The 25352-nt window shown below is 42.9% G+C and overlaps 1 protein-coding gene across 2 annotated transcripts in view; it reads right to left on the bottom strand.

Annotated features, from left to right (window-relative positions):
• Nucleotides 1-25352, bottom strand: part of LOC145357557 (plexin domain-containing protein 2-like) — a 386160-nt gene that overhangs the window by 119461 nt on the left and 241347 nt on the right. For both annotated transcript variants that reach the window (XM_080211042.1, XM_080211038.1), the window contains 3 exons: nt 6157-6279; nt 4527-4645; nt 3221-3320 (listed from right to left, as the gene is read on the bottom strand). In XM_080211042.1, the coding sequence (XP_080067168.1) occupies nt 3221-3320; nt 4527-4645; nt 6157-6279 (342 nt within the window). The remainder of the gene's footprint in view (nt 1-3220; nt 3321-4526; nt 4646-6156; nt 6280-25352) is intronic.

Raw genomic sequence — 25352 nt, 5'->3', positions numbered from 1 at the left:
ATTAGTCCTTTCAAGCCCATATACTTTATCCATTCCAGAAACCTATAAGTCTCTCTCCCACACATCTAGCTTAACACTTAGCTTGCATCTAATTTAGTTTTCAATTAAAAATTGTGGAATCTAAATGCAAATTGTGGAAACATTATTAATTAGGTAGAGGCTAGTTCATTCTCTAGGGTGATTGTTTCCTGGTCGATATCTGCAGATTACATGAGCTCTTTGACTTTGCTGCCAAATGCAAGTAGCAACAGGTCATCCCTCACCCTCCAGTCTGTGGCAGTGTAAAATTTTCCTCAGTCTATATATCCTCGAAGTAGCCATTTGTTTTGAAAAATATAATTGTGGTAGGCTTGGAACAGCTAATATATTACTGTGCAACCTTCCATCCCAATGTCTGCTCCATATGAGAAACATAAATCGTGTTTTTTGGCTTGATAAAGATGTTTTGAAAATACGATAACCATTGGTAATCCATTGTAGTCACCTAACCCGACTTGTAGAAAATTGATAGACAGGAAAGTACCAGCTGGCTCACCGTAAGGTAGTGCTGCGTTAAGCATCATGACCCTCCATCCTGTAGAAGCCACACAGTTTCTAGCAAATTCAAAACATCAGTTGCACAAAAGGTGGGCCTATCCAGGGGAGAAATACAATTCTGAGACAGTCCTTGGCAAGCTATTCTGTCACCACATTTAGATGAGATTACAATCTTGCTTTCCCATCCGGATTTATAACATAACTACTAGAGTTTTACCGTCCTGCTTGCCACAGGAAGCAGAGCAGGTGAGGAGTGGACCATGGAAAGGTCCATTGACTTTGGGTGAGATTTTACAGTTTCGGGATGAGCGAGTCCATAAAATCCCACCCAACATCGAAGCAAGGAACAGGCCATTCGGCTCTTTGAGATGCTCCGCCATTCATTTTGATCATGGCTGATCATCAAATTCAATGTCCTGATCCTCCCTTCTCCCCATATTCCTTGATCCCTTTGGCCCCAAGAGCTCTATCTAATTTCTTCTTGAAATCAGACAACATTTCAGCTTCAACTACATTCCGTAGCAGTGAATTCCACATATCCGCCACCCTCCGGATAAAGAAATTTCTCTTCACCTCAGTTCTAAAAGGTTTACTCCATATCCTCAAACTATGACCCCTAGTTCTGGTCTGCCCCACCATTGGGAACATTCTTTCTGAATCTATTCTGTTCAAATTTTATAAGTTTCTTTGAGATCCCCTCTCATTCTTCTAAACTCCAATGAATATAATCCTAGCCGACTTAATCTTTCCTCATATGGCACACCTGCCATCCCAGGAATCAGCTTGATAAATCTCCACTGCACTCCTTCTATAACAACATCTTAAATTTTTCTGCTGGCTATTGACAATGCACCTCACGCTTTCATTCGGATCGTTAATACAAATAGTGAAGAACAATGGCCCTATTACTGAAGCCTGAGGAAATTCAATTTGCAATTGATTTCCAAACAGAACCACTACTAACCCTTTGTCTACAGAATGGAACCAGCCTGTTCCTCAATTTAGGATATGCCCCAAAGAATTCAAGATCTTCCCCACCCCCTCCTCCCACCGCCAGTGATGTTATCAGGTTCATGCCCAGAAAGGACGTGAACCTGATTTCTATACATTTTAATAAATTTACCTGTGATTACTGGGCTTGATGCTATAGTGTCCACCCATCTCGTTTCTTATTCCCCCACCCTGGGAATGTGACATGGCGCTGGTTTTCTAAAGCGGAAGCCAATAGTGACGACCACACCAAGTGTAGAGCTGCTTGTAGCCCCAGAAGGTTAAGGGACACGTTTGGGCATTGCACTCTGCTGGGGGAAGGGGGATGGGATAATCCTCCTCCATTGGGGGGAGATCTATTCTGTGTGTGAAGTTTGGGAGGTGTTTCCCCTCACACCCCCATGGGAAGTCCTGATGTCTTGGGGGGTGGGGGTGGGGGTGCAAGTGAGAGGTAGGAGGACATGTCTGTGGGAGGGAGCCTTAAATTTAACTTTGAGACCAGATCCACCTTTAAAAAGGGCACCCCGCTCAGATTCCTGGTGTTTTTTTGTGATTGGGCACAGCCCCTCCAGTTGGCTGTGCCGTCTAATCAAGCGGGAAAAAGGCATCTGCAAAGCCGGTGAGTTTCAGACAGATTTTCCCACCTGATCCAACATTCTGCATCCACAATTGTGCGGCTATAGAATTTATCAGCCAATCCTACCTGAATGCCCAATTTCCACCTTGCAAAGTAATTAGAAGAATTCAATGTTTCTTAATGAAGCACACGCTTGAAATACGCAGTTTATATTTCACACAACACAAGGCACCATCGTGGCAGAATTAGGAAAGGTTTGGCGTGATAACGTCCAGAGAGATCAATATCATATTCAACTAAATGAAAAAAAAGTATCAATAGGAATTATAAATTGTGTTACTCGCAGACAAAGGCCAGGCAATTGAGATTCCCTGAGCATTCCAATGAAACTACAAGTAAGCTGAGGTGACTAGACTTTCATTTCACTTTGACAGTAATTGACTGGAGCTTTGGTTGATTTAACATCACAAACACAAAGCCACCAAAAGGACATAGATATTTAAAGAAACTGGAGTAGCTCAGGCAAAATGTACTTAACCATTCAGGTGAGTGACAGTGTCGTAAAAATTGCATGCTAATGGCCTCATTTTCCGTGTACACCGATACGCTATGGCTGAGAATATCTGCAATTTCAGCTGTTCATAACCTGGGTATTCCTCCATGAACAGTGCAAGTTGAACATTGTATAGCCTGCTGCAAATCTGAAACCGAAATGGTTTTAGCGTTGCGGAGTAACTACTGTCAACTGATGCCAGTTTGATGGCCTGAATGGGCTCCTTCTGTGCTGAATGATTCTATGATTGCATTTCTTCTTTCCAAGTGGCTTAAGTTCCATGAGCAACTGTTCCTGTCCTGTCTCTGTTTTCACTGAGTCATAATAATGCAGGAAATACTTATGTCTAAAAAGTACCACACGCACACTGTCTAAATGCCCAACAACATTTCTGCAACTAAATGCAAATGTCAATTTCCAAAAATAATGTTCCTTATAATATAGAACTCTATTAGCTATATTTTAAAAAGCAAACTTCTTCCTCGAACACAGATCTCAGCTAATGTTTCTTATGGTTCACGCAGCATGTGGTCAGCTAAGAAAACAAATGTAATTTCACTTACTGGGAATCTGTTGGATTTTGTGGACAACTACAAATGCGTCTGAGAGTCCCACTTTGACTGGGTGATTGGCCGAGTTTATCTGTGTCACGGAAACGGGAATCTGGAGGGCAGAAGAATCAATATGAATGGATGGGTGTAATTTCTTCAGGCATTCCAACAAAGAGTAGCTATTTTCTGCTGCTTTCAGTTTACTGTTTATGGATGACATGGGGCTACTTTGGAATGAAACAGCATCTTCCCAAAGTTAAATATAAAAAAAATCCAGAATGGTACAACTACCTCAGCAGTTCAACTGCAGTTACCTTCAGAAAATACTGCTGTATGCAAAATGTATTACAATTCTGAACAATAACACGGCTATAAATCAAGTCGCACTTCAGAATCAGCCATCCTTGGGCTCACACTTTATCAGTGAATGATTGATTCTTCAATTTGAACAAAGTCCTCTTTGTAAATAACTACTTTCTGTAAAATAAATGGATTGAAATACTGCTGATAAAAATGATGTCACAAGTGGTGAGTGCTAAAATGGATCAGCCCATCCTCAGTGTAAAATACGAGTAATCAGACCTCCCCACTTATCTGTGTACTCAGTTTTGACAACTATTTATAGATAGCGTTTTGCGTTTGGATGGAATAAGAGGCGGAGACAGGCCAGTTTTTTTTCGTAAAAATCAATTAGACTGTCTCAAACTGAATGAACGAATGATTTAAAATCTCTTAATGTGTTAGAATGATAAGACATTCTGTGTTGAGGCAATGGTACTGGCTCTGGCCTTTTTATTTAGCCATTTCCTCCCTTAGGATCTTCCTTGAAAATGTAGAAGAAAATTAATATTTTGACTTCATCACCCCTTGTCGTCATTGCCTCAGATATGAAGAATGTGGAATGCCCTTTACAGATAGCCAATGTCACAGAAAAAAGGGCTCATCGTGTGAGTAACAGAGAGTCTTTTGAAATTTAATTTCTTTACAACTAGAGAGAGGGAAGGGATCTGGGGAATTAATTTGCTCTGCTCCCTGCCCATTTCCATTCTGGGAGACAAGAAAGACCCAAACCATAGGGTCAATAAGGTCAAACAAAATGAAAACCTTCATTGGTCTGAATGTAACTCAAAATGGCTGGTTAAGAATTCTCCATTCTAACCTGGCTTTGACAACCATTTTATGAGGTTGATCAAACAACTTGCTTTGCGGGGGGGCGGTGGGGTGGGGTGGGGCAGAATTGGCTTCTGCACATTGTAGCTTTGATTTCCCAAAGAATGAAGAATGTCAATGCAGACTCTAAAGTAGTTGAATATCTCACCTCTTTGTAGCCAAAGACAATTCGTCCGTCATTGTGCAAGGTGGCCTGGAAAGTGAAGCTTCCTAAATCGTAGTTATCCTGTAGGTGAACATTATCCCATTGTACAACCAAAGCAGTACCTATACACACAAAAAAATACAAATGTATATAAATATACACAAAAAAAAGTGCACAAATGAATATGTTGAGAGGTACTGTTGTCTGGCAACAGACAAGCATTTTGGATGATACAAGTTTTCCATTTTTCATGTTATAGAAGGTAAAGAAGGCAAAAAGGCATTTTTCAATTATTTGCAGCTGAAGGTAGTAGGTAGAACCCTATTTTGTTAAACTTCTGTTTCCAAACCTTTCAATTGAGACTAAATGCTTTTTCCAAAAGGTATGGACAGACAATATGGCACCTTTCTGTATTTATTCAAGCTTCGTCAGACACTTATCTCTAGAGTTGGCTGGTAAGGAGTCATTAATATGTAAAGACACTTCCAGTGTGAAAACCTTTGACTTCAATGGGAACAGGAGGCAGGAAAGGAGCTCAAAGGACCTCAACGTAATTAGCTTCCTTGCTTATTTGAACCAATGAAGAGGACACATGTTTTCCAGAGAGTGGAATTGGTAGCAGGGGCGGACAGTTCCGTAGGAGTCTCAAAGTGGTCTTTATGCCAGCAGGTGTTCCCATGGTGATTGTTCCTGACCTCTACTGCTGACATACCCCGGGTATCCCGAGGTAGAACACCAGGATCGCTATTTGCATAGATTTGAATATCATTAGCAGTCCCTCCTCGCTAAGTTAGTCTTTCATGCCAACATGAATCACGACAAGTTCTCCATGACATGCACCTGGTGAGCAGAACTGATCAGAAGCGCACAGGTGAGTACAGCCTCCATGGGAGAGCGGGTCATGACACTCTGTGGAGGCAGTGCTGGGGGATTGGGAGGCTAGTTCTGTGGTGGGGGGCTGGGGTTTGGGAATTCCATGGGGGGGGGAGGTGGTTGCATGTGGCGGGGAGGGTTCTATTTTTATTTTTCTAGATCGGATGCCTTGATCTTTTAAAAAGCAGGAGGTTGTGAAACCTACCCCTTAACGTTTTTTCACTGCGTAGCTACAAATATGGCAAAGGAAGCCATCCTCAGGGCTGACAGCTTTCAGCCCAGTTTTCTCACGCGCTAGCTACTTCTGGTATCTGCCATTTCTCAGCCCAATCCTGGATGTTGTCTAGATCTTGCTGAAGGCTGCCATGAGCTGCTTCAGTGTGAAAGGGGTTGTGAGTTAGCATTGTCTGCAGGCAGCCCACTCCTGACTACACAATAGAAGGAAGCCCTCGGGGAGATGGTTGCCCCAGTGAAAATTCTGTGGTGAGGTTCTTGTGCATTCTTGTACAATCAGCTAAGCTGATAAGAATGACAAGTGTTAGCAAGAAGGGCAAACAACTGCAGCAGTTTGTAGATATCAGCCCAGTGCATTATTAGCTCAACAAGTGTTTCAGAATCATCATTCTAAGCATTTATTTATATCTGTTCAGTTATTCATCCAATCTCACCCTAAGCGGTTTCTCCTAATAATTTCTAGTCATATTTTAGAGAACGAAATATGATTTATTTATGTTTTCAAAGCACTCTGTCTAATTCTTACCATTGTCAAAATATCTGACTGTTGAATTCCTGGACACACTTGGGTCAAAATTAGCCATCAGTGGTGCGATGTACTGTGTAGCTGTTAACATGCGGTGTACAACTTCCCCCGTGTAGATAAAACCTACAAGGCAGAAGATTCCATGAAACTAGATTCAATGTACAATAAAATCATAAATCAGATCATCTTAAATCATCTAAGTAATGCAAGTCTCATTGAATAATTAATGACGCAACTGTATTTCTTCACCAAAGAGAAGCAACAATCTTAAAGCAAACTATTACGTAGAAATCACTATTCAGAAATAGACTTTTCACCATTCTCAATCTATGTTAGTGTTTATCCTCCACACTAGTAGTCCTAAGCCCATGTGTTCAGCCTGTTCCCATATCCCCTCATTCACCTATCCTACAATCACGAAAAACATTCAAGGGAAGTGCTGAGAAATGAAAATAAATTGAGAAATGTTTACGTTGACCTCAATTGGCAACAAGCAGAAATACCTCATGCCATATCAGCAAACGGTACCTGGATCATTTGAACATCGCAATTTGATGGATTTGTCCTTGCACCATGTCACAGAGCCAGCTCAGGACATCAGGAAACCAGATAAATGGAAAGTAAGGGGTAATGAATCAGACATAGATAAAAGCTTGAGCATGGAGGAGGAATTTCTTCAGCTACAGAGTAGTGAATCTGTAGAACTCTTTGCCGCAGAAGGCTGTGGAGGCCAGGTCATTGAGTGTCTTTAAGACAGAGATACTTAGGTTCCTGATTAATAAGGGGTTATGGAGCAAAGACAAGAGAATGGGGATGAAAAAATATCAGCCATGATTGAATGGCGGCACAGACTTGATGGGCCGAGTGGTCTAATTCTGCTTCTATGTCTAATGGTCTTATGGAGGCAACAGATCCCAGAATAAAAAACTACAGTGCATGCTGAGGGAGAGACAAGCAGATAGATACACTTGTGTGGGAGAATTTAAGCATAATTACATAAAACTTGGAGTAGGATGAGAGAGCCTGAAGTGGGTTGGATTTTAAATAGATTGGACATTCAAAGATGCCAGGTTTTAGAATATTAATGCCACACATGGGTGTACAAGGTGATAAACTGCAAGCCAAGATCTGAAAAGAAAGCCATTAGTAGAAACTCAGCAGTAGACATCCTACAACAATCTGGTAAGTCTATTAGGACAGTTCTGTTCAAACAGGTTTATCGTCACTGGTCGAGAACTAAACTTCATAAGAACTGCTATAAAGAAAACTGAACAGAACAAAATACTCAGTTCTACCACAGTTGAGGAGTTTGACAAATTACAAGTCAGCCAATTTATGAAACGAAAGGTGGAATACTGTGAATGCTGGAGATCTGAAATCAAAACAGAAAGTGCTGGAAAAGATCAGCAGGTTTGGCAGCAACTGTAGAAAGAGGAGCAGAGTTAACAGGCGAGATTTTCTGGCCTCTCTGCCACATGTTTCTCATGTTGGGAGGTGGCCAACTCGCCACTCGCCGATGTTGGGATCTTCTGGTCCCACCGGTGTCAAAGGGATTTCACATTGACTACACCCCACGCCATCAGGTAGGACCTATTGAGGTGATCGGCTAGCAAGTACTGGCCAACATTTTAAGTCCAATATGACACTCCTTTCACTCAGTTGGAAATATGATGGGCTTTATGCTGTTGAAAATGGTGGTATTATGATTTTTCATACCTCAAGAAGGATGCCAAGAATATTTACTAAAACACTTAAAAATAAATAGGCGTCATGTATCAGAATGAAATAATAACTATTATTGATTTGTATTAGCACCTAGAAGCTGTAATACATGATAATTTATAACTGGACATCATTGTTCAAGATAACACAGATAAAACAGAGTAATTCACTGTTCATTGCCACTCTGAATTGCAATGTCCAATGAGAAAAAACATGACGTGGAGATGCTGGCTTTGAACTCGGTGGGCACAAACTCACCTGATGAAGGAGCACCACTCCGAAAGCTGGTGATTTCAAATAAACCTGTTGGACTTTAACCTGGTATTGTGAGACTTCTTACTGAGATACAACATGGCCTCGAAGACCGGCACTTAATTTTTCCACTGGGGTCTTTACAGTCTTCTGGATGCATGATCAGGTTAAACAATTACAGGCAACTGATGGTGATCAATTCTGATGAAGGGTCAGCTAGACTCGAAACATTAGCTCTATTCTCTCTCAGACGTCATACATGTTTTCGCCATTTAGTAGCCTCACAGTCAATACTGTGGAATCTGAGGAGTTCTCCTAGTAGGCCAACATGAACTGAGCAGCCATTTAATCACACATTATATCCTCAGCTGCATTGCAACTATACAGAAAACTATCTCAGATACCATGGTGCAGTTCTTTGCCACATATCTTACCTAGGTGGGTTGGCTGTGCTAAATTGACCCTTAGTGTCCAAAGATGTGTTGTTTAGGGGGTTAGTGGTGTAAATATGCGGGGTTACAGGGATACAGTCTGAGTAATGTGCTCTGTCAGGGAGATAGTGCTGACCCAATGGGCTGAATGGCCTCCTTCGGCATTGTAGGGATTCTGTGATAAGTGGTTGCATTATAGATATCATGAGGTGATATTTATATTTTAATGTTCCATTCTTTATATAATTACATGGAAGATGATATTTTGATATTGGCTGCATTTCTCTGGTCTCGTATGCCTTATCGCTGCTGCCAGTGAGAACGGAGAATTTGGAGCTCCGCCATATCTCTAGTCACTTCAGCAGGACCAGAGAATCCCGGCCTTTGCCAACACATTCTGTCAGTCAACTTTTACAACCCATTTATCCTTGTAACCTTTTCTCCACTCATTGCCACTAACTTTAATTTCCCCACTACTTAGCTCCTCCACACAACACCTCCAATAAAGAAAGGAACAAAATAACTCAGATGAATATCACATCCTTCATACCTTCAGGACATTCTAATGGACTTTACGGTAAATAAGGTGATTTTTGAAGGACAGTCCCTATTGTGATATACGGAAGCACAACAGCCACTTTGCGCACACACGGTCACGTAAACGGCAATGGCAAAAAGCAATGAGATAATGAGCAGATGAATCTCTATTCCAGTGGTTTTGATTACAGCACTCCCTCAATCACAGTGTCTGCCATGGCTCAGTGGGTGGCAATCTCGTATCTGATTTACAAGGTTGTAAGTTCCAGTTTCATTACAGACACAAATCCAGACTGACACTTCAGTGCATTGTCGGAGATGCTGTTCCTCATGGGATGTTAAATGAAGGTCTTATGTGCTCTCTCACGTTAACCCAGCGCCTTGGATAATATTTATTCCTCTGCCTGCATCAACAGATTATCAGATCATTATCACATTGTTGTTTCTGGTACTTGACTGTGACCTATTTGGATGATGTATTTCCTATAGTACAACTGTGATTTCTGTGGCAAATGTCCTAAAAATTCCTGAGAGAATCACTCGGATTTTAAAATAATGAGACACGTCTCAGCTTCATTAACAATATTTTTGCCCTTGGTGATCTTTCAACAGAACAGAAAGATGAAAGGTCACAACCTGAAGCATTGAACAGAATTCTCCCAAGCTCTGGCTGATAGGTTCAATGGGGGTGTGGTGGGGGGAGGGAGGGAAAATTCGGCAGAAGGCCCAAAAATCAGTTTCTGAACCGACATGACTGCCTGCTCCATTGGTAATATTAGTGATGTGCTGGGAAATTGCAGTTAATTGGCCTTTCAAATACCTTAAAATCTCAACATCAGAATTTCACCCTCAGTGGGTGACATCAAAACCAACATCAAGATGTTAGACTTATGGTCAAAGGTGGTCTGTTCATATTTTATGTCCCCGCGAACGCATGTACACGCTAAAGTAACACCCAACATTTTAACATTAGGGGGCAATTACAACACCCAATAATCTCTGTAATGACTTCAATGAGGCCGTTGAGGTTGGCCTCTTAGAATATAGACTCCCTGATTGAGCTCCCACGAAAAAATGTCCCCGATTGAGCTCTTTGTTGCTTGTCCAGAATGGGAGCCCTTGTGGGAGCATCAGGTCTCCTCGTACTCTGAATGCTGCCTCAGGGCTTGTAACACTGTATGGACTTAAACAAAGTTTGTAAATAAAAAGGTATCCAGTGAAGGGATACCGGCCTCTGCTGTCTGATTTCAATCTCCTTGACTTGGCGGAGGGGAAAGTGATATGTCTCTTTTGACAATGTATTTCTCTAACAAGAATTCAAAGCAGAATAATCACCATGTTATACAGATTTTAGTGATTGTTTTCTCCAGAGTAACCATACATAGCCATCCCACACAATTCCTTTCAATATTTTGTTTTCACAAAAACAAACATCTATCCAAATATTGCAGTAATTCACCTCTGTATTATTTGCTTTTCAGCACTGTCCATGGTTTTTTTTTGTAACACATTGTTGTCAACCCTGGTTGTATAAAGTGAAGTTATCTGTCCATCTCGATTACCCTATTTTGAAAGATTACACTGCACTGACATTCCAGACAATTCCTGATGTCATGAACAGATTTATATTATACAAACTACAGCTCACAAGCAACTTGTGCCATTTCTGCCACTTCTTTAGTGCAGGATGTAAACAGCTCCAGCAAAAACCGACCTTTGCCAACAAGCTATTCCCTGTAGGTCTATGGTCTGAATTTACTGTACAACCTTTAAAAATTGATTATTTACTGCAGTTGTTGAAGAAAGCCAAGCTTGTTGATAAAGTCAACCACCTTAATGCCTTTGTAAGTTTCTGGTTGGAAAGGCTCAGTGCACTTACTGGCTCACAGTACCTGTAAATAGTCCCTTCTCGGAGGCTGCATTAGGTCTGTATAACATCTGCAGTTATACAGGGGATCCACAACCAGACAGAGGTCCTCTCAAAGAGCACTGAAGTAATTGTAATTGCTGATCATTTTGTCAATTATTTTTATATTACTATTGCAGACAGATTTTCTTTATTCATTCAAGGGCATTGCTGGCGAGGTCTGCATCCTTAATTGCCCTTGAAAAGGCAGTGGTGAGCTGTCTTGTTGAATTGCAGCAGCCTATGTGGTGTAAATATACACAGTACTGTTAGTGAGGGAGTTCCAGAATTTGACCCAGCAACACAGAAGGAAAGGCAATATGTTTCCAAGGATGGTGACTGGCTTGGAGGTGAACATCCAGGTGGTGGTGTCCTATGGTATCTGCTGCTCTTGTCCTTCTAGATGGTAGCAGTCATGGGTTTGCAAGGAGCTATCTAAGGAGGCTTTGTGAATTCCTGCATCTATTAGGTACGGCTGCTGCTGTGCTTCGGTGATGGGGGGGTTCAATGTTTGTGGATGTGGTGCCAAACAAGTGGGCTGCTTTGTCCAGGATGGGGTTGAGCTTCTTGAATGCTGTTGGAGCTGCACCCATTTAGGCAAATGGAGTGTTTTACATTACACTCTTGACTTGTGCTCTGCAGATGGTGGAAGGAGTTATCAGGAGGTGAGTTACTCACCCATAGATTTCTAACCCGGTCTTGTAGCCACGGTGTTTATAAGGCTAGTCCAGAAGTGGGGATGTTCACTGATGACTGCACAATGTTCAGCACCAATTGTGACTCCTCAGTCCATGTCCAAATGAAGCAAGACTTGGACAATAGCCAGTCTTCGGTTGATAAGTGCTAAGTAGATCTGCACCACAAAAGTGCCAAGCAATGACCAATAAGAAAACATCTAACCATTATCCCTTGACATTCAATGATATTACCATCATTGAATCCCCGTTATAAACATCTTGGGGTTGCCTTTGATCAAAAACAGAATTGGACCAGCCACATAATTATTGTGGCTACAAGAGCAGGTCAAAGACTAGGAATCCTGTGGCGAGTAACTCATCTCCTGACTCGCCAAAGCCTATCCACCATTGACAAGGTAGAAGTCAGGAGTGTGGTGGAATATTTTCCACTTGTCTTAATGAGTGCAGCTCCGACAACATTCAAGAAGCTTGACAGCACCTAGGACAAAGCGGCCCACTTGATTGGCACCCCATCCACAAACATTGACTCCCAGCACTACCAATGCATAGGAGCAGCAATGTGTACCACCTACAAGATGCACTGACAGGAACTCACCAAGATTCCTTAGACTGCACTTTCCAAACTCACAACTGCTACTACCTAGAAGGACAAGGGTAGCAGATGCATGGGAACATCATTACCTGGAAGAACCCCTTTAAGTCACTCACCATTCTGACTTGGAAATATATCACTGTTTCTTCATTGTCACTGATAGAGACTGCAGCGGTTCAAAATGGCAGCTCACCACCATCTTCTCAAGGACAATTAGGGATGGGCAATAAATGCAACCTCACACTCACATCCTATGAATTAATTTAAAAAAAATCAGTGATGGATACTGACTGACATCATGATCTACCTATTCTGCACACTTTTGGCAGATATTAGTTGTGCACGAATGTCTTCGCCAAGATGTCCCTGTAACAATTTTTTCCAAGGTATTTGATGCTATCACTACTTTATTGTTGCCTACACTGTGAGAATGTTGATTTGGAGAAGTACTGATTGACTCTAGCTCAGGTACAAAGGTGCAAGTCCTAACTGCGACTCCCCCACATGTGCTGAAACACACAGTAAATGTATTTTCCTAATTAACTTAGTGCTGTGACCTCCTTGGAAATCAATAAGACAGTAGACTGCTTTGAAATAACATGGCAACGGTGTTTCTTTCAGCAAAGTCTAAAAGGTCAGCTGAGGTTTCTACTCTAGTTCAAGTCCTAATTGCACTAAAAAATCTTTACTGGTTTTCAACTTGTCCAATGATGACATGTGGGCTGAATTCTGGGATGTGTTCTTGCCATGAAAGGTGTTCTCATGTAAATTTAATTTGTCAGGGAAAATGCATAAGGGTAAAGTGAAAGCAATTGCATCAATATATATGGAAAACAGGGGCTTGAATAGAACATCGGTTAATGCACAAGAGGGTGGATGAAGACAGAGAGAGACACCACATTTTATAAATACATGCATTTGTCAATTCTGATCAAGACTGAGAATTGAAAGAATCATGGAAATGCCCCTGCACTGCTGCTTCAATATAATTTACTATGCAACGGACAGTCCAACACTGCCTTCAAAACATCCACTATTGTAGACAGGGATACAAATGAGCTTGTCCACCCAGCTCTACAGATGGTTTTACCCATCGATCAGACAGAGGCATATTTCTCAGTGCCAAGATTTGGCCAAAATATCTGCTGGAGATCTCCTACCCCTTGCAACTAAATATAGATACAGGACAGCAGGACAGGTGCTGTTTCATGAACTATTGTGTTTTGCACACACAAAATAATGGTCCCAAAGGACTATCCAGTTGGCAGCAGAAATCATAGAATTGCCCTGTATAGTTTTTCCCTCATTAAAAGATTCTAACAGGTCAGTCATGAGAGCATCTCTCAAATAATTGATATTCACCTGCCCATTGTTGAAGTTCTTAAGCTCTAATCAGTAAATCGCAAAATGGGGCATAATCACTTGCTGCAATTTTCAGAGTGTGGTCAGATCTGGAAAAAAAAGGTTTGCACGTTCTCCCTGTGTCTGCATGGGTTTCCTCCGGATGCTCTGGTTTCTGCCCACAGTCTGAAAGATGTGCAGGTTAGGTAGATTGGCCATGTTAAATTGCCCTTTAATATGAGTGAGTATGGGTGAGGCTATGCTTAATGTAATGTTCCTCAAGATATGAGACATAGATGGAATAGTTCACTGCAGAAACAGACAAAAGTCTGACTTATGCGCCATAAGGGTGCAGAAACGTTGAGAGAGAGAGAGAGAGATTGGGGGCAATCTTTAGCCCATACTTGGTGAATGCCAATGGGTGTTCAGGATGTGGTGAAACCGAGAAATTGCAGATCTCGTTGGTGAGACCGGGACTTCCGATTGTTACCGCTCCTCGCCAGTGATGTGATCATGTTCACACCCACAATGGGCATGAAACCAATTTACATACATTTTAATACATTTCCATAACATTAACACTCGTTGCTTGCCATATGTTGACCCCTCGCCATATATTTGCAACGTGCCAATGTGATGTCTTTGAAACCTTGGTGGTGGGCTGGAGGGGGATGTATTTGATTGTCCTGAACAGGATGCCCTTTAAACATGGAGACCCCACCCCAGTGCAGCCGGGCTTTGTCAACGTATTAATGTCTCATCCCTCCCACTTGACAGCATGAAAGATGCCTACCTGTTTTACTGTGGGGTGGCATGGTGGCACAGTGGTTAGCACTGCTGCCACACTGCGCCAGGGACCCGGGTTCAATTCCTGGCGTGGGTCACTGTCTGTGCGGAGTTTGCACATTCTCCCTGTGTCTGCATAGGTTTCCTCCTGATGCTCCGGTTTCCTCCCACAGTTCAAAGATGTGCGGGTTAGGTGAATTGGCCATGCTAAGTTGTCCCTCAGTGTACCTGAACAGGAGTGTGGCAACTAGGGTGTTTTCACAGTAACTTCATTGCATTGTTAAGCCTACTTGTGATTAATAAATAAACTTTCTCAGAGTGTGGTAAGATCTGGAAAAAAAAATGGCCTGTTTCTTGGGAGAGAAAAGCATTGCTTCTTTGGCCAAAACCAACACTCTGCCATTTTCTGCGACGTTTTCATCCAACATTACCAAAGGACATTAAAAATATCAATCTTCTCATCAGAATGCAAGACAACTATTCTCCAAGACTGGCTTATTTTACTGATGGGGCAGCGAAGTCAGAGAATCCACCCCCCGCCCTCCCCCACCCCACCCCCACCACCCCCAACTGTTAGTCAAAAAGCTCATGGTGACAGTTGGAGTGGGAAACAGAAGTCTCACACCGGCAGAGGAATGAGGTAAGTGATGAATTTATTCACTGTTGTTGCTTTTAACCAGAATTGCTTCACTAAAAGTGCATCTACCCATTGCTTTTTTTCAAGTGCAGTTATCTTGCTGGGAAGTCTGAGGATTACAAAAATAACGGGAAACTCTATTTAAAACCGCATCATTCTAAAGCGTCAGTAATTGATCATTTGTCACTTTTATCTATAAACGATCAACAGGTTCCTGCTGACTGGGTTTGTGATGCTGTAACAGGCTGCTGCACTTACTTCTTGCTGGCATTGGGCTGAATAGTACTAACCTTAAGGCAATGTGAAATTGTATTCATTCGACGATTTCAAGTCGAAATACATCATATTTAATGATGTTTATGGCGCTTTGCCATGGAGCGGTCGGAGGGTGTATGTCGTTGCAATGTAACTTGATTTATTTGACAGACGCTGGCCTCCCAGACACACACTCAACTTTTTTAGCAATTAATATTTTATGAAGATTACTTTTTAAGGAAAATTCTTCTGCTAATCTTCAATTATTGATTAAATTGTTCAAAGACGCCTGATCCTCCTTCATTTGTAGAGTCAAACTACTTTGACAAAACGATTACTGCTCCTGCCCACCACCACAACTCTGCCTTTTTCAAAAATTCATCACACCCCTCGTTCCTCTGCCGGTATGAGACTTCCATTTCCCATTCCAACTGTCACCATGAGCTTTTTGAGTGAGGTAACAATGGTGGGGGGATTTTCTGACCTCGCTGTCCCGTTAGTAGATTAAACCAGCCTTGAAGAATAGTGTGTGAGCCTAAAAGTCCATTTCACACCTAGTGCCAAACACATTTGCGATTCTTCTGGTCCCTTCCTGATCCTGTGAGCTGGAGTCCGATTAGCATCTAAATATGCATATTTCATTCAAATCCCAGCACATAGAGTTCACTGGCCTTCGGGCGTATCTCGATAGTAGTGAGAATCATACTGGTCTTCATTCGCAAAGACCTGGTGTAACAGTATTGCCTGGGGGACTTGGAGGCCACTGAAACTCCTGTCTAGTTGGGGGCATGACAGGGTGGTGCCCATTGGGCAGTGGCCACCAGGCCATCCTGGCACACTGGCAGTGCACAGCAGTGGCCGCCAGCCAGCCTGGCAGTGCTGAGAGGTGGGGTCTGAGTTGGGGCCATGATGGGGAAAAAATGCGGATGGGAGTCTGATGGGGGGGTGTCATGCAGGGGGGATAGTGAAATAGTCTTGATGGGGGAGGTATGTCAGGGGTCAGGCAGGGGACCCATCCGGAAGGCCCTGATGCCAATGACCCATGTCGGGGACGGGGTGAGGGAACATGTCACTGATAAGGGGGAGAGCGGTCTTGACATCTGTGGCAGGTGGGAGAGGGTCTCCCAATGCACGCTGAGATTAGGGCGCCCTTGCAAAATGGTGCCCAAGTGCCCTGAAGCTGGGCCGACTGCCATAGTTAGGCCCCGCTGCCCCAGTACCAGTGCAAAGCTCCCAACGCTCCAAAAGAGTGACTGAATGTGGGAGGATTGTGATGCGGGGCATGGCTGAGGGACTGGCTTGGATCAGTTCATTGTTCTCGCCATCGTAACACTTAGAAATATTTTAGGAGAATCCTGCCCATGAAATATATACAGCAGGCACCTCAAAACCCTGGAAAAATACCACCAGAGCCTGTAAATTCACTGGCAGCCGTCATGGCCCCAACTCAGACCCCGCTTCTCGATACTGCCAGGCTGGCTGGCGGCCACTGCTGTGCACTGCCAGTGTGCCAGCTGGAGCCCGCTGGGTGTACGCTGCTCATGGGCATCACCCTGCCATGCCCCCGACCATTCAGGGACTTCAGTGGCCTCCAACCCCACCCACCCCCCCAGCGATACCATTGCACCAGGTCTCTGATAATGAAGGCCAGTAGTGATTCTCACCTTCACACCATTATCATGCCACGCCCAAAGACTGGTGAATTCCACGTGCTGGGATTTGAATGGGGTATGCATATTTAAATGTTAATCGGCACACCAATGTTAGTGTTCTCTCTCAGGCCAACATCCCCAGCATCGAAGACTTGACCATGTTTAATCAGCTCCGCTGGGCGGGCCACATCGTCTGCCTACCTGTCTGACACAAGACTTCTGCAACAAGCTCAGAGTTTTGACACAACAAGCGAGCCCCAGGCGGGCTGAGGAGAAATGCCAAGGACATCCTCAAAGCCTCTTTGAAAATTGCAACATCCCCACTGCTACCTGGGAATCACTGGTCCAAGACCACCTGAAGTGGAGGAAATGCCACTGCTGAGAGCAAGCTGATGCCAAGCATTGACAGCAAAAGGAGCGCTTGGCAATCCAGACATCAACTGCTCCTCCAACCACCCTCTGCCCCACCAGTGACAGAGAGTTTTTGTTGCATATTGGACACCTCAGTCAGCTTAAGAATTCTTCCTAATCTAGTACTACTGCCTGCACTTCCATTTCTCGCTCACGATGACTAAACTGATGGAATATTGTGGACCAAGGGTGAGGCGGGGAACTGACAATGATTGGGAAGCTAAGGCACATCATTGAGGTTTAGGTATGTTCCTTGTGGAGATAAGACTGCAAACCAAAAAATGAAACAAACGTTGAAGAAAATAAACGTCAGAAACCTGGAAAGGGAGTCAAAGTAAGAAAAACTGAAACTCAAAAGCAAAAGCAGTTAACGGGGAATGAATAGAATAAACGGGTTCATTTTAATCGAAGCGGTATTGAAGAGGTGGATAAATAGAGGAGATAAACTGAAAATTCTTGCTTGTCCACCGTAATTTTATGGACATAGCTTTTTTATATTTATGAAGCCATTCAAGTTCAGATACAGTGAAGCAATTCTCATTTCATCTGTTTGACTACCTTAATTTTCTGGGACACTTGTTTGGTTATCTTCAGTCTGCAAGGTTCTAGGTACAAATCAAACAGTGGATTTTATAGCTAATGGCTACATACCTCTTAATTTGAATAAAACCCTTCTGTCTATTATCTCTATGATATTTAAAATCAATGTTGTTGCACAGACGCAAATCTTATTATCACACAATGCAAATAGCATCTTTTAATGTGTCCCTTTAGTTTCCTTAATCCAAGTAAGGCATAAGGGTGAGCAACATACTTCATTTGTCAGGAAATACAGGTAGTTTTAAATAGTCTGTATTTGTACTTTTGGGTATTAGGAACAGGGAATACGTTTAGGTGACATAAAAACAGAAAACGCTGGAAAATCTCAGCATTTCTGACAGCATCTGTGGAGAGAGAATAAAGCCAACATTTCGAGTCTCGACCTTCTTCAGAACCAAGAGCAAAGAAAATCAGCAGAGATTTAAATTGTATAAATCTTTGCTGATTCTTTTTTTGCTCTTAGCTCTGACAAAGGGTCATCCAAACTCGAAATGTTAGCTCTATTCTCTCTGCCCAGATGCTGTCAGACCTGTTGAGATTTTCCAACATTTTCCATTTTTGTTTTAGATTCCAGCATCCTCTGTATTTTGCTTTTATCATAAATTTAGATGAGTATAGTTGCTTGTTTCTGTGGCATAAAGGGTTAAAAACTTGAGTAGGATTCATGTTAAATAAAGAGGTTTGCACGTCAAATCATGCCTGCATTGTGAATAGAGAATTTGCAGTGTGAAAACAAAGGCTGTGATTCTCTAGCCATTCATGCCAGTGGGATTCTCCAACCGTTCATGCCAGCGCACCCCTACCTGCGGGTTTCACAGCAGTGTGGGTTGACATCAATGACAAATCTCATTGGCAGCAGTGGCATTGGAGAATCCTGCCGCTAGTGAACAGCACATTGCTTTCCACCGCTGGGAGACCGGAGAAACTCACCCAAAGTCTTTAATGAAACATTAGGTTGTTGCTTAGCAACCGGGGGCCACTTTAAGTTAGAAACACTTCTTGAGTTTAGTTTAAGCTGGACCCGGTAAGTGGTTGAAACTGATTAGCTGGAGAGGAAGCAACTCTCACAGTAAAACTGCCAGCATGCGAGAAGCAGAATAGGGTAATGGGAAGAAAGCAAGTCCAAGGAGTTAAAGGACCAGGTAGTTCTAGACACTAGGAAATGAAAGAGAAGTCTCAGGAAGATTGAAGTCAAAAGGACAAAAGGAACTGGAATTTGAACACAGTACTGTTCCTTAAAGTTAAAGATAGGGGCAGAAAGAGGCTCTCAGTTAAATAAGAGCTGAAAGGTACAGACCAGGTGAAGTTGGATAGCAAGAAGCCAGACATCTGTGATACTAAAGTTGGTGATACCTGCCTGTGAAGCAGTGGTCTTCTATTAGCATAGTTAGACATCTGGGAAATTACATGGAGGCTTGAATACAATGCAATCAAAGACAGAGGAATACTGAAAGGAGTGATTTAAATCCTGGAAGTGGATCCACAGTGAAGAAACTGAAGAAAACCCTATTTGGGAGAAGGTTCTAAAATGTGTCTTTTCAAGAGTGGAGTTTGAAAGCACTTGTGTAGAAATCAGATTTCCAGTGGGACTACCTGGCTCACTGGGCCCGATTTTAATTCTAAGTGTTGGGCAGACTTGAATCTGGGAATGTTTCAGATTTGACTTTTAGACCTGTTCTCAGGCACTCCCATACGTACTTTGCCTGAAAAAATAGCAGCAATTTGGAATCACGCTGCAGAAGGTTGTGGACGGGGCTTAACGCATCTGAAATCCTGCAGCTCCGATCAGAGCTTTCAACTGTACATGCACAGTAAAAAAAAGACAAATGCTCCCCTGCCACATCACTCCTGGACCAGATAATGCCTCCCCCTGGTTCCCACTGACATTGCATCACCCCACTGTCCCCCTTATTACCCCACCTCCCCACTACCCAGACCGATCGCTGCTCCCTGCCTCCCTTCCCCCTCTCACCAATCACACACAGAATGGCAGTGGACCCCCCCTCCCACCAGAGAGACATCTGACCTGCCTCCTACCACCCCCGCCATAAAAGAGCTATCAGACCCACCTCCCTGCCCCCCCCCGAAGAGCCATCTGACCTGCCTCCCTCCCCTACCCCGACTGACAGCCATCTGACCCACCTCCCTCCCCCTCTATCAGAGAGCCATCTGACCCACCTCCCTCCCCCTCTATCAGAGAGCCATCTGACCCACCTGCCACCAATACCCTGCCTCCCACCCCTACCACCACCCCGACCTGAGTTAAAGAGCCATCGGAAGCCCTGAACTTACCTCCTCAGGAGCTGAAGTTCCCAAATCGGACTTTTGCGGGCCATGTCTGTTTCACGCTGAACGTGATGGGTGAACGTGGTGGTTAAGGCAAAAGTGTCGGTAAGTTTGGGCGTCCAGCCCATTAAGTCAATTTAAATGCATACGAAATGTATTTAAATTGACGTGGCGTCCATTTGGGGCGCAGTCCCGATCGTGGCCATTTTCAGCCCTTGGTAAAGCGGAACAGCCATGGAGGCGGTCGTGGATCACACTACCCGCCTCACGCCCAACTTTACTAAGTTTTCATACCCGAAAATGGGCACAACTTGATGGTAAAATCGGGCCCACAGAGTGACAAACATCTGGAGGGATCTGATGAGAAATCTACAGAAGTTAGATAGGGTGGTATCTGCCTCTTGGTTTCAAAGTAGGGTAAATCTACCCACAGTTGCCCCGTTCGTTTACAGAGACTGAGTACTTACTGAAAATAACATATATTCTGTAACTTGTGCTATCCTGGGTGCATTGTGAAAACATAGATGGGGTTAGGAGTACTGCATTATAGTCAGGCTTTTAATCTTTACATTTTTAAAATTATTTTGTTAAAGTTAATTGCCAGACCTGTGACTCTTGTTTGTCCATGTTTTTAAAGAAAAAAGTTTTATGGTCTGTTGAGCCAGGGTCCCACTTTGGGGCCTTCACATTCAGTCATTACTCGTCATGACTCGAAGGGCTAGATGGCCTACTCCTGCTCCTATTTCTTATGTTCTTATGTTCTTATTACATCCACCGGGAACGGAATACATTACATCGGTTCATTGTAAAGAGATAAGTACATATGAAATGGAAGACTTAAAGTAACTCAAATTAAAAAAACTGAGACCCTGTGCTGAAAAAATAGATTTTTTTTGAGCAGAAGCTTAGCCTGATTTGAAATAGAAAATATCAAAATAAATGGTAATTCTTGGTGTTCACGTTTAGATGCACGGTTCTATCATTCACTTCACAGTTCATACTTAATGGCATTTACTGACAGGAGTGTGTGGGCATTAATTAAATTTATTGGTTGTGATTAAAATGCAACAAAGACTGTTCTTCCCCAGTCTGAAGAGATCTGCCATCTTTTCTATGTACAGTAACGTCAGGTTACGGCACTGCCGATTGTAACTCATGGCTACTGATCTGGAGCCCTGAAAGGTTAAATTGATCATATTGATCATCCTCTTTTATCATTTCTCTGGAGCTTTAACTTTTGCATCCAGACTAACTTCAAGATCAACTTTGGGTTAATTACACAGTAAACCACCTTCAACCAGATAATGATTAACATCTCTGAGCTACAGCAGGAGACTGGGACTACCCCAACAGAATTTCAAGGCTTGCACACACTATTTTTTTAATTCATTCATGGGACATGGGCTAGGCCAGCACTTATTGCCCATCTCTAGTTGCTTTGAGAAGGTGGTGGTGAGCTTCCTCCTTGAATCACTGCACTCCACGTGCTGTGGGTTGACACACAATGCCGTTAGGGAGGGAATTCCAGGGTTTTGACCCTGCAACTGCAAAGGAATGGCGATATATTTCCAAGTCAGGATGGTGAGTGGCTTGGAGGGGAACTTGGAGTAGAAACCTGGGTGGCATTCCCATGTATATGCTGCCCTTGTCCTTCTGGATGGAAGTGGTTGTGGGTTTGGAAGGTGCTGTCTAAGGATCTTTGGTGAATTGCTGCAGTGCACCTTGTGGATAGTACACACTGCTGCTACTGAGCGTTGGTGGTGGAGAGAGTGGATGTTTGTGGATGTTGTGGCCAATCAAGCGGGAGGCTTTCAAAATTGTGTTAACCAGGATTCAGGGTAAGCATGTTCCTTTTAGAGTGAAGGGCAAAGGGGGTAGAAGTGGGGAACCCTGGATGACTTGGGATATTGGTTGTGAGTGTCTGGAACGAGTTGCCAGAGGTGGTAGCGGAGGAAGGTACAATTTTGTCTTTTAAAAAGCATTTAGACAATTACATGGATAAGACTGGCACAGAGGGATATGGGCAACTGGGAGTAAATGGTAAAAAACTGGGCAGCATGGACAAATTGGGCTGAAAGTCCTGTTTCCATGCTGTATTCCTCTATGACTCTAAGCAGGCACCACGTCCGCTATCATTCTCCTTATAGTCTGTTAACTTTTCTCTTACTGCTCTTGTCCAAGCTAGGACTAGCATAAGCCTGCAGGATAATGGCAGGACAGAATAGCTTGTCAATGGACTATCTGCTTCTGTATCAATTTATTGATTTGCTGGTGTTCCATGTGACAACTACTTTAATACTGGCTCGTGTCTGCTTTTTTATTCATTTATTAATTCACTGGTACGTGCCGCTCCAGTAATTTATTTGCAGCAATAATTCATTAATCTGTTCATGCCATCTGCTTTATGAGCTTAATTCACTGGCGCCTGCTTCTCTTAATTTATTAATTCATTTCATGATTAATTTATTAAATCTCTGATATCTACTTAACAAAACTGCAAGATTCAAGGTCCTCTTACTGAGAGTGAATGGCCATGCGCATTGTTTGCATTGTTTTTTCCAACATTATGTAAGTCCCAATGTGATTAATATATCAAGCAAAACCAATAGCATTGTGAGTCGCTTAACCTTCCCTGTCCATTCATTTATCTCGACATTATGCTGTTAGCTTCTGTTGTTCGCTGTTCTATGGTTTACTATCATCACATTGCTCGGGAAGATAAAAATAGCAGACCACTCAAGAAAAGCATTAAATGATTCTTATGGGGTCAGGAGGACAACTAATGCTCTCTCACCATGGCTCGCTAATCAGCCATGTGGAGCTGTCGTGTTTTCTGCTCTCCCGGACTGATGAGCTACTGAAATGCATAAACAGCTTGCCAACAGAGTTCAAAGAAAAATAGTTTGGACTGTCCGATGGCTTTCATTGAGGGGAAGCAGGTTTCCTCTCCTTGACTCCTGCCCAATGGAAATGTACACCTCAAAATCAATTCTATTGTGTAGAAAAAATATACTAGGATGCTACCAGGACTTGATGGTTTGAGTTATAAGGAGAAGCTGGATAGACTGGGATCTTTCTCCCTGGCTAGGGAATTTGCCAATGTATGGGCAAGCGCAGTTAACATGATGACCATTCTTCAAGCTTCCTCAATGAACATTGCTTCTCAGCTGAAGTTCCAGATTACTAAATCAATCTTTAATGCCCAATCTTAAGTTAGAATTGTTCCACATATACTCCACAAGCTTTAATATGGTCATATTTCACTAAACTGTGTCAAAAGGGTAATTGGATCATTCAGATCAAATGGTTAGGCTGCAGTGTACACTATCCAACCAAATCCTAATTACAACTGGAGCACTTTTTCTTCAACCCCACCACCCTGCTCCTTACCTTCAAAGTTCAGGCAGTAACCGGAATTTAACTTCACGGCTTTATCTGACTTATAGAGAATTTTGCTGCCCCACCCACCACAGGAGTGAGAGTGGGTGAGGGGTGGAACATGTAAAGGTCCTTCGATGTCAGGTAACCCCAAGATTGGTGGCATAGTGGACAGTGAAGAAGGTTATCTAGGATTGCAACGGGATCTTGATCAATTGGACCAGTGGGCTGACGAATAGCAGATGGAGCCTAATTTAGATAAATGTGAGATGATGCATTTTGGTGAATCAAACTAGGGCAGGACTTACTCAGTAAATAGTGGGCCTTGGAGAGAGTTAGAGAACAAAGAAATCTAGGGGTACAGGTTCATAGATCCTTGAAAGTGAAGTCACAGGTGGACAGGGTGATGAAAAAGGCATTTGACATACTTGGTTTCATTGGTCAGAACATTGAAAACAGAAGTTGGGACATCTTGTTGAAGTTGTACAAGACATTGGTAAGGCCACATTTAGGGATTTAGGGGTGATCTTGTAGAGGTCTATAAAATAATGAGGGGCATAGATAAGGTCAATATCTTTTCTCAATGCTAGCAGAGTCTAAAACTAGAGGGTATAGGTTTAAGGTGAGAGGACAGTGATATAAAAGGGTTCAGAGGTGCAATTTGTTCACACAGAGCGAGGCCATTTAAATCTTGCCCACTGTTGATGAGGAAAGCCACATCGACTCACATTATGGCAGTGTGAAAAGTTTCTAATCTGTATTGTCTTCACTCATTGGAACACCAAAATGGTGCAAAACTTGATACCTTGTCCAAATTCTCATCAATACTCACCTTTTCCTCTGCTTGGGAGGCAGTTTCAACCCATTATCAGGTGAAAGGTGGAAAATCTGAAGCGTACAGTTAGCACCACTGGGCAACGGAAAATTATTTCTGATGGTAACAAACAGCAAGAGAATCCAGGTCCAAGGCTTGTGGAAATAATCAAGTATGGCAGAATCCTATCACAAAATCAAAGCTGTAGAAAAATAGATTTCCATTTGTGCATGGGAAAAGCCGGTGTGAGTTCAGTCAATGGAATAATGTAGAATATGTAACAGTTGCTTTTGTAAAGTTGATTAAGAATTTGATACTTCCCACTTGAAATTGCCTGATCCAAGGTGATTATTTAACCTTACTTCACTTGGCTGTCTCGCTCTGCTGCTATGCCCCATGCCATGCCGGTTTTCATATTTCTGTTTCTCCTGTATCAAGTCAGTGAGCCAAAGCATTCCTGAGCTTTGTTCTGGCAAGATCAAAGTCATCCTATTAAAACTGGCAGCAAAGTTCCCACACTTGGTTCCCCTAATTCCGCCCTTCCATCCATCTATGTTGCCCAGGCTGAGTCCATGGAAGCACAGCACTAGAAGCTTAGGTTCAAAGGCCATATCCTATCCATCACTGTGACCCCCTGTTTCTACCTCCAGAGCAACAATGACGGTGTACTCACCTCACCCTAAATGCTGTTCAGATGTTCATTCTGCAGGCTCAATATCTCCAATGATCTCCCTGCTTGCCTCGTGAATTCTACTTGGCATGGGGAAGAGATTGGAAAGAACAAAAGGGAATCTCTCTGAAAGATTGGATGGCAGGAGATGTTAATTGTCCTAAAGGCTTCATGGTGCAAAGTCAAATGGAATGGCAATAGAACAAGTAAAAATAAAACATATCTAGA

This window comes from Carcharhinus amblyrhynchos, chromosome 2 (genome assembly GCF_965287045.1).
Source record: "Carcharhinus amblyrhynchos chromosome 2, sCarAmb.v2.hapA, whole genome shotgun sequence".
Classification (NCBI taxonomy): domain Eukaryota; kingdom Metazoa; phylum Chordata; class Chondrichthyes; order Carcharhiniformes; family Carcharhinidae; genus Carcharhinus; species Carcharhinus amblyrhynchos.
The sequence above is the reverse complement of the archived record's forward strand: the minus strand, read 5'-3'. Positions and strand labels throughout refer to the sequence as shown.